A 12323-nucleotide genomic window follows, 5' to 3' on the forward strand; every position below is an offset into this window, starting at 1 on the left:
CAGTGTGGTTCCAAGGAGCAGATGGGACCCTCTCCCTTTTGCCTTCCCACTGGTGAGAGGCTTTCAGGGATATGCATCCCAGTTCCTTCATTTCAGCTTCCCCTGAACAGGCACCTGTGTTGTAGCTGCTGCTGTAGCATTTGTGCTTTTATGGATGATGGACACTGTTATGCCACGAGAATTTTGGGAGAAACACGGAATTTTAGTCCAAATAACTTATAATTCCAGAAAGACGGAAGCAAGGTCAAAGCTTCTATTTTATCAACTCTTATTTTATTCATTTATAAATACTGTTGTGTTTACAAGCATCATAGCTGTGAATATTATTCCCAAACTTTCAAACACACTTATAATACTATATAACAACAACCAGTAAAACAAATCATTCATCTCAGGGTTTGAAAGGCCACTCAAAAGTTGCATAAAAATACATTCTCTCCCCATCTCGTCAGCCAGTCCTGCTTCTCCAAGGAGTTTATTTACAAAGAGCCATCATAAAACTTGCAGCCACAACAGGCGGGTTCACCCCAAGCAATAAAAATGAATTCACCCCAAGCAACTGCTTAGAAAAAAAAAACAACTCGTGTTCCCTAAGGGAAACCACTTCTCACAAATGCTCTGGTTCCAAGAGGGATCAGTTTTAAAACCTGCTCGCTCTGCACCCTGTCCCACACGCAGGGCTCAAGGTGTCCTGTGTGTCACCTCCTCAGTGCACTGGTTATGTCAGGCATGAAGTGAGACCAAAAAAAAATGAATTCTCAAGAATTTGGTTTGCAATTGCACCGTCACTGGGGAACGCTCACAGCTTTGGCTGATCAGGGACACTGAGCTGTGGGGGCCCTCCCCCCTGGCTGGGGCTCAGGGGGGAATCCAGTGCTAAGCAGACACTTCAGCTAAAGCAGTCTGGCTTTGCAAGGTGCCAGTCAGAGGAACGAGCCTCCCACAGCCTTCCCATATTGTTCCTTAGGAAAAAACCACAGTGAGTGTCCTGCTAGGAAGGGGCAAAGCATCAGTGTGGGATGGGTTTGCCAGATTGGGTTGAACCCTCTCCCTAAAACAGACACCAGGCTTCTTCCTGCTGCCAGGAACCCGCCCTGTGAGAAGAACAGGATCTTTAGTGTGAACTCTCATCCTCACCATCAGCTGGTGAGCATCTTCTCCTCCGCACGGCACACAAGGGACTGGGCTCCTGATCTCCTGATCAGAGCCAAGAGCCCGAGGCTGGAGTGAGGAGCAGGTCACCAAGAGAGAAAAACATCAAGAACGGCAGAAGTACTCACATAAAGAGTGCACCAAGAGGGAATGGCGTGCAGGGGAAGCGTTGACCGGATCTCAAGGCTTAAAGCTGTTAAATAGAGCAGGGTTAAAATCAAGGAATATAAAAAGGACGCCTGGCTTAGGCAGTGCTCTGCAGAAACCCTGATGCCTTTACCAGCTTTGGTCTCTTCCTCCCAAAGCTCAGCAGCAGAGGAAGGGCCTCAGTGTACCAGGAGAAACGGCACCTAACGCCATGCAAACGGCTCCACCGGCTGAAGAGGAACCTCTGGCCAGAGCTGCCTGGGGACAGATGGCAGCTCTAGGAAGAGCAAGAGAGGTGGAAACAGGCAGGACAGGGAGGGGAAGGGGGAAAGATGGAGAACTGGGTGGGGGGGAACCCAAACAGAAAAAAACCCAAGGGAGAGAAAAATAAAGATGCTTTCTGAGGCAATAACCAGCAAAAGGTTCCAAAAAGCCCAGGATTGCCTGATAAATTTTACCCTGTTGAGCAAGCTCAAGTATTCTGCTCAAGTATCTCATCTCTCTCTCCCATAGCAGAGCTGCCTGGGAACGTGGGCAGAGCTGCTTCATGGCCACCTCCAGGTTCAGTGACTGAGACTGAACCCTTGGCCAGATGGAGCTGGGAGTCCAAGGACAAAGGGAATAAAAGGACAAATATGGAAGGATGTAGATGGGAGAGTGGTTTGGATACAGCAAGATGTCTCTGAGAGGGAAGGTATTGTTCCAGAGGAGTCAGTTAAGGGGAAGCTGAACAGACCTGATGACAGGTCCCACAGCATGGACAGAGGAGCCAATGCCCATGGGGAGAACAATTCCAAGCTGTTCTGAGTGCATGTAAGATTAAAGAGGGGTATTTTTAGAGGTTTCCTTCAAGGTCAAGGCTTATCACAAGCTTTTGACAGGTTAGGAGACTTTCATCACAGTGATTCAGTCACCAGCAGCTCCTTGTCTGTCTGACACCGACGCACCCTCACCTTTCCAAGGTGTGTGGGAGGACAAGTGATCACCGCTCCATGGTCCTCTGCCTCGGAATCCAGCTGTGCCAAGCTGCTTCACCAACAGAAGGGTGGGTGGGAACAGGACTCTGGCATTTCCCCTCTCTACAAATTCTGCTGCAAATCCAAGTGAGGCACCCAAAATACCAGACCAGACTCCACTACAGGGCTCTGCCTTCATGGAGACAGCAGAACGTCCCAGATGGCTGTTAGGACAGGGAGGCTGGTTTCTGGTGTGGGCACAGCTCCCTGTGAGGGTGGGTAAAAGCAGCAGAGGGTCTCTAAGGGTTCAAGCTTGTCCTTCAGAAAGCTCAGAAGATACCTCCTGTCCCAAGGAGCAAGAGTCCAGGTGCAACTGGGTGCTACTAATTACAGACAGGAGCCCTGGAAGAACAGAAGGTGACATGGAATCACCCAGGCTGGGTGAAAGGGAGGGTGAGGGATAAGGGTCTGATGCCAAGTGTCAGTGCTGATGTTAACGAACAGGTTCAAAATCTTAAATAAAGGACTGGGTCTACTGGGGCAAGAGGAGGAGAAAGTCTCTGTGCAAAGCAGCCTGTGACAGACATGAGCCCAGGAGGCTTTCACAGCATCACATTTAGCCAGTCCCACATCTCAGTGGGTTGATGTGCATCCTCAGAGTCCCAGCCTGGGTTCACATTTCCCACCTGTACAGGGCTTGGATGTGCTGGATTAGTTTTTGAGGTGTCACTTTTTACAGCAGGAGCTTCCCACTCCAGGTCAGAGTCCGACACCAAATACTGGGCTTCTGGCAGAAGTTTTGGCAGCTCAAACCCAGTCCTCACATTTCTCCTTGAATAAAATGTCCGAGATACCACAACATGCTTAAATTAAAAATATAAAATGGCAGGGGTGTGTTGGAGGAAAATAGGGGTAGAAAGGGAATGTACAGCAAAGGGCAGGGCAAGGCAGTGTGACATTGATCCCATGGCTGAAACACTTGCTGTACATGACAGATGGGAAAGTGGGGGGGAGGGCTTGTGGTGGGGTTGGCAGCTGGTGTAGGGCCCCTCCTCATCCTGCCTTTGCTCAGGATTCCTATTTGGAGAGTTTGCTGATGACACGAATGAGGGCTCCATTCTCATCCTTCAGCCTTTGGTTGTCCGACTTCAGCTCTGTCAAAATCTGCAGAGAGCAAAGACAAGGTGGGATCAGAGCTCAGCTCAGATGGACCAGAGGGGACGTTGCATCCCCTCCACCCAGCACAGTTCCATTTCTCTGGAGCATTTCCAGAGCTTTTACAAGCTGGCTGCCAGGCGTGGAGGGGTGAGAGGGGACTCGAGCACAGCAGAGCCAGGGGGCCCTGAGCCTGGAAGTCCATGGTGCAAAGCAATGCCACGGCCCCAGCAGCAGGTCAGCACCAGGCTGGGAGGGCAGGAACCACTTCTGAGCTGTTTCACCCCAAACCTGTGCCCAGAGGCTAATTAGAGCTCAGCACAAAATGATAAAGCTGGTTTTCCTGCTTTGGTTTTTTCCATTTTGCCAGGACTAGAGAGGAAAACAAAGGTCTGAAATTCTCACTTAGGACTGGACCCTGCAAAATCTCTTTAGAATACCCCCAAATCTCCTTGGGACCCCGCAGGTGTGTAACACGTGCTGAGGCCAGAGGACTGGTAGAACACACTGACACTGGAGGTACCTCCTGGGAGCTCAACCAAGGGTTACAACACAGACAAAAGGCTGAGCACTTTGGAAATAGAGAAGAAATAACTCCAACAAGACCCTTCCAGCATTTCTAATTGGCATAAACCCTCCAACTTCCCATGCTCCCCATGCTGCAGGCGGGTGACCTTCAGTGGACTGTTCCTGGCCATCGGGGCACCAGGAGGAGACTCCCTACCCCCGTCCTGGTGTGACAGACAAGGGGGCACTCCCACCACAGGTGCCAGCAGACCACAGGGTGACCTGCTGGAGCACACTGGGGGACAGCAGGGTCACACACAGGCATGAACAGCACCAGTATAAGCTCAGCCATGACTTCTCTCTGCCAAGGTGAATCTTGGAGGAATTCCCCCAAACCCCAAATCTGCACTAAATCTTCTCCTTCCTCCTAAGCTGGAGTTTCAGCTCTGACCACAACTCCTGCTCCCCTCCACCTGCAGCCCCTCCACAACCACTGGCACAGAGTGCAGGCAGTTCCTGGGACAGTGCTGGAGCAATTCCCTCCTTTCACAGTCAGGCCAAGCCATGGTGGCCCCAATACTCCCAACCCCATCCCTGTGGGTGCTGGTGGTGGATGCTCCAGGCAGGAGGTTTTGTAGAGAGGGAAGAGGGGAATGGTACCACATGGTGGGATAGTGGGGAAAGGGTAAACTGATGTGCTGGGCTGGCCAGAGCTCCAGCTAGTGACGCTGGAAGTGTCTCCCTGGACCCAGTGGTGGTGTGACGTGCATCACCACAGCTGGGCTGTCACCAGAACAGCACTTATGGCTCCTTACAACATTTCTCATGGCTGAAGGAGAGGCATTGCCATCATCAAGTGCTCAGGAGCTCAGAGACAGGGCAGAGCCCTTGCTGTCTCTGCACCTTTCTGCTTCCTCCTGAGCTTCACCCAGGGCTCAGGCCGGTGCCTCCCAGTGCCCTGCGACAGCTCAACCACCCACTGGAGTCTGTGGATGGACAGTCCTTGTCCTCCCCTGCCTGGAGTGGCCAAGTGCCCATCGCTGTGATAAGGGGGGTATGAAGTCCTGCCACACACTTTGGTAGAGAGAATCTGTCACAGGATCCAAGAAACAACTGCAGAGAGACCCACCTGGTCCACAGCTCACCGGGAGCTCTGGCAGCAGCTGTACCTCACGCACGGGCTCCAGGCAACTTCAGTGATTATTTAAAAATGAAGAAGTAGAAGTGCATGTAAAATAAGTGTCTCTGAAAAAGTTTCCTGGTTGTATCCTACTCCATCAGTGTCCAGTGAGCCTTTCTGAAAGTGACACAACCCTACACAATTTCACCCTTCCTGAGCCAAGGGTTGTCCTCCCTTTGCAGCTGAGTGGCCTCAAGTTGGGTAAAATAAACAACATGTGAACGGGCTGGGGCTGGAAACTACAGCTTTATAGGTGTCTCAGGTGAGGTGAGGAGGGATGTGGCCTAGCCCCAGGGGATGGCAGGGCTGACAGTGATGCAGGATTGGTGTAAAGTCAGTTTTGGGCTGGAGGATGGTCTGAGCAGCAGGGCTCTGTGTTACCTGTGATACTGGAGAAGGTGGCTCCTCAGAAATTATGTGGGTTTGGGAAAATGGGGTTCTTTGAAAAGCACTGCTGCTACCAGGGTATGGTGAATATGAAACAGGTGGCATCATGCACAGCTGTGATGTCCACAGACACCTCTGAGCCAGGGTTTACATGTGCGAGCAACAGCCTGTGTTAGACCTACTAAAAGAGTTGAAATAAATCAGTGGAGCAGCACATGGCTCTTCCCCAGCTTGAGCACTGCAGGGAATAGCAAACCTGAGTGAGGAGGGAAGGATGAGCCCGGCCACAGCTCAGCCAGACAGGTCACCCCTGAGCAGGGGGATGGAAGGGAAGTGATAACTTCCCGGGAGGAGAAGAGTGACTTGCAGGTGGTGAAACATCAGTTCTCTGTGTCTGGAAATGGTTTTGCCCAGTTTTCCCTCTCAGATCTCAAAGTATGTGGGGAAGAAGAATGACTCATGGCTTGTGAGAAGGAATGAGACAGGGATGGGTTGGAGAATACTTTTGCAGATTTAAAACAGAAAGGCAGTGAGATCATTGCACCTGACCATCTGCACAATCCAGGGCACACAGCACGACACTCGACTCTCCCAGCCCCTGGGACACACATGTGGGCTTGAGCTGAGACTCCTGGAAAGGGGAAGCCACAATTCCCCTGGTTAGTTTGTTTCTATGGCTAATCAGCCTTGATATAATTTGTGTGCTAAGAATAGATTTTTTTATACCGTGGTGCCACTTCCAGCCCACAGGAGCACAGTGCTTCTGTGTCTGAAGGGATCTGAATATCCCTACTAACCTGCAAAGGACAGGCAGGGCCCCGAGAAAGGAGCAGTTACAGCTTTATTTTAGCACAGAGCCAATGAAGTAGCAGGAAGGGATGTAATTTAGCTGCGTGATGTGCTAGGGCAAAGCTTAGGAAAGGGTCATCTTTGGGTTTCAAACACTAATTGCCCTGCACTGGATTTAAAGCAGCAGATGGAAACACAAAGCACTCCTGGTCCAGCTCCTGCTGGGTCCTCCATCCTGCACCAGCCCACAGGAGGCAGGGGGGATGTTGAACCTGTTGGCTCAGACTCAAAAATCTCCATTTAAAATGAGGGAAGGAGCTTGTCCTCTTTGCTCAAGTGACCAAGAAAAACTGCTGAGGACAGCTCAGTTTGTAGTTTTTCTAAAAATCCCCTTTCTGTCTAAAATGTGCACTTTTCACAACATCCCTGCCAATTTATGACACTGTTCTTCCTGAATTTGGATTATCTGATTTCCTGAGTGCCAGCTTCTCCCTGAACTAAGTCCAATTAAAAAAGAATTCTATTATGAGCCGACATATAGCATAAACCCTCTATTTTCAGATGTCCAGGGTCCAGGTTGGATGGGGCTTGGAGCAATCTGGTCTAGTGGAAGATCTCCCTGCCCATGGCAGGGGGCTGGAATGAGATGAGCTTTAAGGTCCCTTCCAATCCAAACGAGTCTGGGGGTCTATCTCGAGGCAGGGTACTGGGCATAGGGCTGCTGGCACTGCCAAGCCACCCCAAAGCCATTTCCCAGTGCTAAGCTGGCGAGGTTGGCAGCACTGCCAAGCAGAGCGAGAGCCAGTGGGATGAGCAGAGCCTCCAGCAAAGCTCTGCCATGGCAGCAGCACCATGCTTTTGGAATTCTGAGGATTCTTTGCCACAAGCTTTTGAGCCACAAGCTTCACCAGACACCCTGGACAGCAGGGAGGCGAGGGAACAGCCCGGCCAGGGAGCGGAGACCTGCCTGGAAGAGTGGAACAGGGAGGCGAGATGAGCCGGAGGGAAAGCAGCTACAGCTCCTCTGATTCTGAGGGCTTGGTGGGCAGAGAAAGTCTGGCTACGACCCGGGTCAGAGCCCTGTTCTCAGCCAGCAGTTGCTCATTCATCTGCCTCAGGGTGTGAATCTGTTTGAGCTGGTGGAGATTCTGCAGAGAGTGAGAGGAGTGGATAGAGAAATACAGAGAGAACACCACGGAGACAAACGGGCACAGAAACGTGAATTTAGTCCACAGAGAGTGAAAGGAAAAAAGAGAGTAAAAGAAAAATTAGTAGCAGTGAGTGCTGGATAGGGAAAACCTGTCAACACACTGAGAATGTTTTGAGAACCCTCCCTTTCTCCAGGGGCTCCCAAAGCCTTAAAAAAGGTCAAATGAAGTGATTTTCCACCAAAAAGCAGGATTATATTCTAGTTTACCCAGACAGTCCCGGGACTTGGGAACTGCTGTGAAACCTATCACCATTGACTTACCACCTACACAGGCTCTGAAAGCACTGCTGGGAACTGAGAATTTCTTTAAAACTTCTTTTCTTCATGTTTCTCTAAAAGTTAAAGCAGCTGTGTAGAGCAATGAGTGATCAGAGCTCCATGGGAGATTCTAAAGGTACAGACTTGAAGCATCTGCAAGTGTCACTGTCCCACAGCAGATCACTGAGACAGGTACTGTGCCTGCTTGTGTCCCACGTTCCTGAGTGATGCTCCTGGGTCTGCCAAGGCTCAGTTCCGTCAAAATGTTTGAGGTTTGGGGAGGTTTTTCACCCCTGCCCAAATTCAGCTCTTCTCTGGGGCTCAATTTATCTCTGATCTCCAGAGGTGGCAAGTCTGAACCTTAAGTCTCTCATTTTAGCTGGAGGAGTCTGAATGAGAGCATCTCCCACAGGAGGGATGTACCAGCCTGGCATTCCTGGTGACAAAGGCAATGGTAAGCACAGGACAGTGCAGAGATTGAGCCCCACGCTGGGGCTTGCAGAGGTACAAACTGGGCACAGATACAAACTGGACACAGGTACAAACTGGGTCTTGCACAGGTATAGAGGCAATGGGAGGCAGGGAACAGAAAAGCCATGAGGGGAGCAGAATGTGGAAATGGTACAAGCCAAGCAGACATCCCAGTGCCACACAGATGACACTGTTGCCAGTGATGCAAAAGCTAATCCATGTGCTGGACATTTACACCAACGTGGGTGCCAGCAGATGTCAGGGCTATGGAGCTGCTTCCTGAACCATGGCCTGACCCTTCTTCCTACTCAGAACTCATCAGGCAGAAGGGCCATGAGAACAAGAACCCCTGCTGAACAAGAACCCCTCCTGCATGGTGGGGGGAGCCCCAACATGGGACAAGGGAAAGGCAAGAAGGGAAATATCGAAGAGTTGTAAGTTCAAGTGACAAAATCCCAGCTCTGAACCAAAGTAGCTCCACAAAGCACCATGCTCCTCCCCATGTCCTCTGACTTCTGAGCTCGCAGCAGCAGGAGGAAATGGAGGGAAAGGTCTCTGGAGAAGGGGATTCCTTTTTGCCATTTTGTTAGCAGAAAGCGCTCCAAGGGAGGTCACTGTTTGTCCTGAACCAGGAGCTGCACAAATAAATCTACTGCATCACAAAGAAGCTGCAATGACCACCCACCCAACCTGCACGTCTTAGGTTGCCCACAGAAGCTGTGGCTGCTCCATCCCTGGAAGTGTCCAAGGCCAGGCTGGACTGGGCTTGGAGCAACCTGGGCTAGTGGAAGGTGTCCCTGCCCATGGCAGAGGCTGCAACAAGATTAGCTCTGAGATCCCTTCCAACCCAAACCAGACTGGGATTCCATGATGACCAAGAGCTGGCTGCAGCTGGCAAGGAACCTGCTGCATCCCAGGACATTTTGTCCAAGGGCTCATTCCTGTACAAAACAGAAGTACTTTGTGTATGCCCCATCCCTCAGCTCCATTCTTAGCTGCCCAAAAGCACTACCTCTGCTCCTCATGAAGGAATCAAAACACCCTGTTGAAATGCTTTGCAAAACCAACAGAAGCAAGGTGGGGAGTGCAGGGAGCCAGCAAAGTATGGGGCTTGAGCCCCCTGAGATCATCAAACTGACAAAGCAGCTCCTTGGACACACCAATGCAATTCTGACAGTGGATAAATCAACAGGTCCTGAGACAGAGCTACGGTCAACAAACTGCAGGAGAACTGCAGGGACGCTTCAGCAGTGAGATCTGTGCTCACCACATCCATCCCCATCCATCCATCCATCCATCCATCCATCCATCCATCCATCCATCCATCCATATATCCATCCATCCCTTCACCCGCCCGAGCTGTGCTGGCTGCCTGTGCACCAGAAGCTGCCAGAGGATGGTTGTACTGGAAGAGTTACTTCTTTTGGTGGTACCAAAGGCAGCTGAGGTCACTTGGTCTGTTCAGACTGGAGAAGAGAAGCCTGAGATTAGACCTCATTGGGGTTTGCAGCTTCCTCATGAGGGGCAGTGGAGGGGCAACTCCGATCTCTGCTCTCTCTGAGCAGTGACAGGACCCGAGGGAACGGCTGGAGCTGTGTCAGGGAGGTTTAGGTTGGATATCAGGAAAAGGTTCTTCTCCCACAGGGTGGTTGGGCACTGGAATAGGCTCCCTCAGGCAGTGGTTACGGCCTCAAACCTGCCAGAGCTCAAGGAGTATCTGGACAATGCTCTCAGGTACATGGTGTGACTCTTGGGGTCCTGTGCAGGGCTAAGGGTTGGACTGATGATCTCTGTGGGTCCCTTCCAGCTCAAGAGATTCCATGATTCTATGATACCACGGACAATAGGCATCCTCTGTTTTACCACAGGGCTCACAGCTGGCAGAAAACATCCAACATATGTAAAATGAGGTGTTGTGCTACACGAGGTGGAAAGGATTGTGATTGTTTCAGAGACCACCTTTGTTTTTCCACACCAACATAGCACGAAACCTCAGCATGGTCCCATCAGCCGCAACTCAGCCTCAGCACGCTGCACAGCCCACAGGAAGGATCATTTATGTAAAAATGTACGTGTGCTGCAGGTAGGCCAGGCTCCTATTTATCCAAGAAACTCAGCAAAGGCTGGGAAGCTGGGACCGAAGCCAAGAGTGAAGACCAGGATCTGGATGATACTGCTGTGATTGCTTATCACTCTGCTTGATACTTGGCTTAGCCAAAGCAGGTCTCTCAGTTCAGCTGTACTTGCCTTCAGTTAAAGGATTTTGTGCCTGCAACACTGGGGGAGACAAAAACGCCCGGAGCGTGCACGATGGCCAAGGCCAGGAGCTGCTATGGAATAAAGAAGCTTCTGTGACCTTCAAGAAAAATTGCTCTGTTCAGTTGGGACCTTGGGCACTTGGCACTGAATTCAGCTCAGTGCAAATGTTAATTTTCTTTCTCCTGTCTCAGCCAAGGTTCTGGATCTCCAGTTAAATTCTGCAGTCGCTCAGGGAAATGCTGCACCACTCTGTCACCTTCGCAAGAGCAGGTCTGAGGAGCAGCTCTGCCACCAAGGTTCTTGAGATTGCTGAGCCCGTCCCACTCCTCTGCACTTCTCGATGGCTTTGTTAGCAGGGGTTACACTCAGGACAGGAACAAAGTTCATTGCCTCAAGCACAGCCTGAAGTACAAAGCATTTCTGTCACCTGTGCCTCCTCTTCCTCACAAGGAGAAGAGAATCCTGGCCAGGACATCTGGTGTGTGGAACTGGATATACACTACCCGGGATCAAGTAGCTGGATGTGAACCTTGCTGGGTCTGTTTGATTCAAAGACTAGTGGAAAGAATCCCCCAACCAACCTGAGACCTTATCATCTGGCAAGTTTGGTTGTTTCCAACTTCTGAATAACCTTCCATGTTCAGGGAAACTGGTGGATTTGCTTACTCCTTTCCAATCCCTTGTTTATTCCTTCTGACTCTGCTTGACAGCTACTCAGGCAGGTATGAAAGTCCAACCAGAACAAACAGATTTTTTTCCTGGCTCAATTCCCACACTGGGAACTAACAGGGATGCTCTGTGGAGGTTATCTCACTGCAGGCAAACACAGCAGGGCTGACTCTCCTGCTTCAAGGCACGATGAGAGTGGACACAAAAGTGCTTTTCATATGCACAGGTCCAATTCAATACTTCTCTCTTCAGAAATCTTATACTCCTTTTTATTGAGTGGCTGTCAAAAAAGACGTCACCGTGTCCACGTGCTGAAGGTTTTGCAAACACTACTGAAAATGCGACAGTGCCTCAGAAGAGAGATGTTACAATTTCTTATGTATTTATTCCACTAAGAAAAGACCACTTTGGTTATTTGATGCAGCAAGAACAGTGCAGAGAGCAGAGTCAGCACCACTCTGAGGACCTGAAGCTCATTTTTAGCTGGACCACAGACTCCTTCAGCCAACACCTCTTGGGGCAGTGTGAGAACATGTGCAACCTCTGGGAGTGCTTCTCCTTCTGCACCACCTTGGCTTCCATCACTCTGCAGCTCTGGATTATCCAAACCAGAGGTGTTCTGGCTGTGTCCAACAGTCTCTACAGGCACCTTCCTTCATTAATTGCTCTCCAAACCATTATCAATGTTCCCAAACAGAGAAGCCACTAGAGGACACCACCTTGTCTTCTTACTCCATGGGCTGAGCTGGTTTGCAGTGATCTGGAGAGCTGAAGGACCAATACAAACTGCTCCTGCCTGTGTTTCTCTTGAAGGCCACAATTCTGTAATTACAGGAAGGTCTCACTGCAGATAAAGGTCGTTACCTGCTCACTGAATAAAGAGGTTGGAACTTAGGCATATCAAATCCTTTCTTCTCCCCCTCCTGGCTTGAACATCCACACTTATTTTCTCCTCTGTGAGGGAACAAGAGCCTTTACAGAAGACTCCACCACATCATTCTGCTACTAATCACAGCAGAAGATGCAGTACAAGCCACTGATCCTTTCAAAGCTTCAAATAGAAACACAAAGTTGGAACCTCCTCCAGAATGGCAGGAACTCATTTCCACCAGCGAACCGGGAGAGCTCTCAGGTGGGTTCTTCTGAAAGCAGCTTAGTCCCACCTGGGTCATGCTCAAAGAGA

General features: G+C 50.4%; 1 protein-coding gene across 1 annotated transcript in view; it reads right to left on the reverse strand.

Moving 5' to 3' along the window:
* Nucleotides 1–251: 251 nt before the first annotated feature.
* PPP1R12B (protein phosphatase 1 regulatory subunit 12B) overlaps nucleotides 252–12323 on the reverse strand; it is a 131607-nt gene continuing 119535 nt past the window's right edge. The window contains 1 exon segment of the mRNA XM_032710404.1: nucleotides 252–3419. Coding sequence (XP_032566295.1) covers nucleotides 3333–3419 — 87 coding nt within the window. The 3' untranslated portion in view covers nucleotides 252–3332.

This window comes from Chiroxiphia lanceolata, chromosome 25, assembly GCF_009829145.1.
Source record: "Chiroxiphia lanceolata isolate bChiLan1 chromosome 25, bChiLan1.pri, whole genome shotgun sequence".
Lineage (NCBI taxonomy): Eukaryota > Metazoa > Chordata > Aves > Passeriformes > Pipridae > Chiroxiphia > Chiroxiphia lanceolata.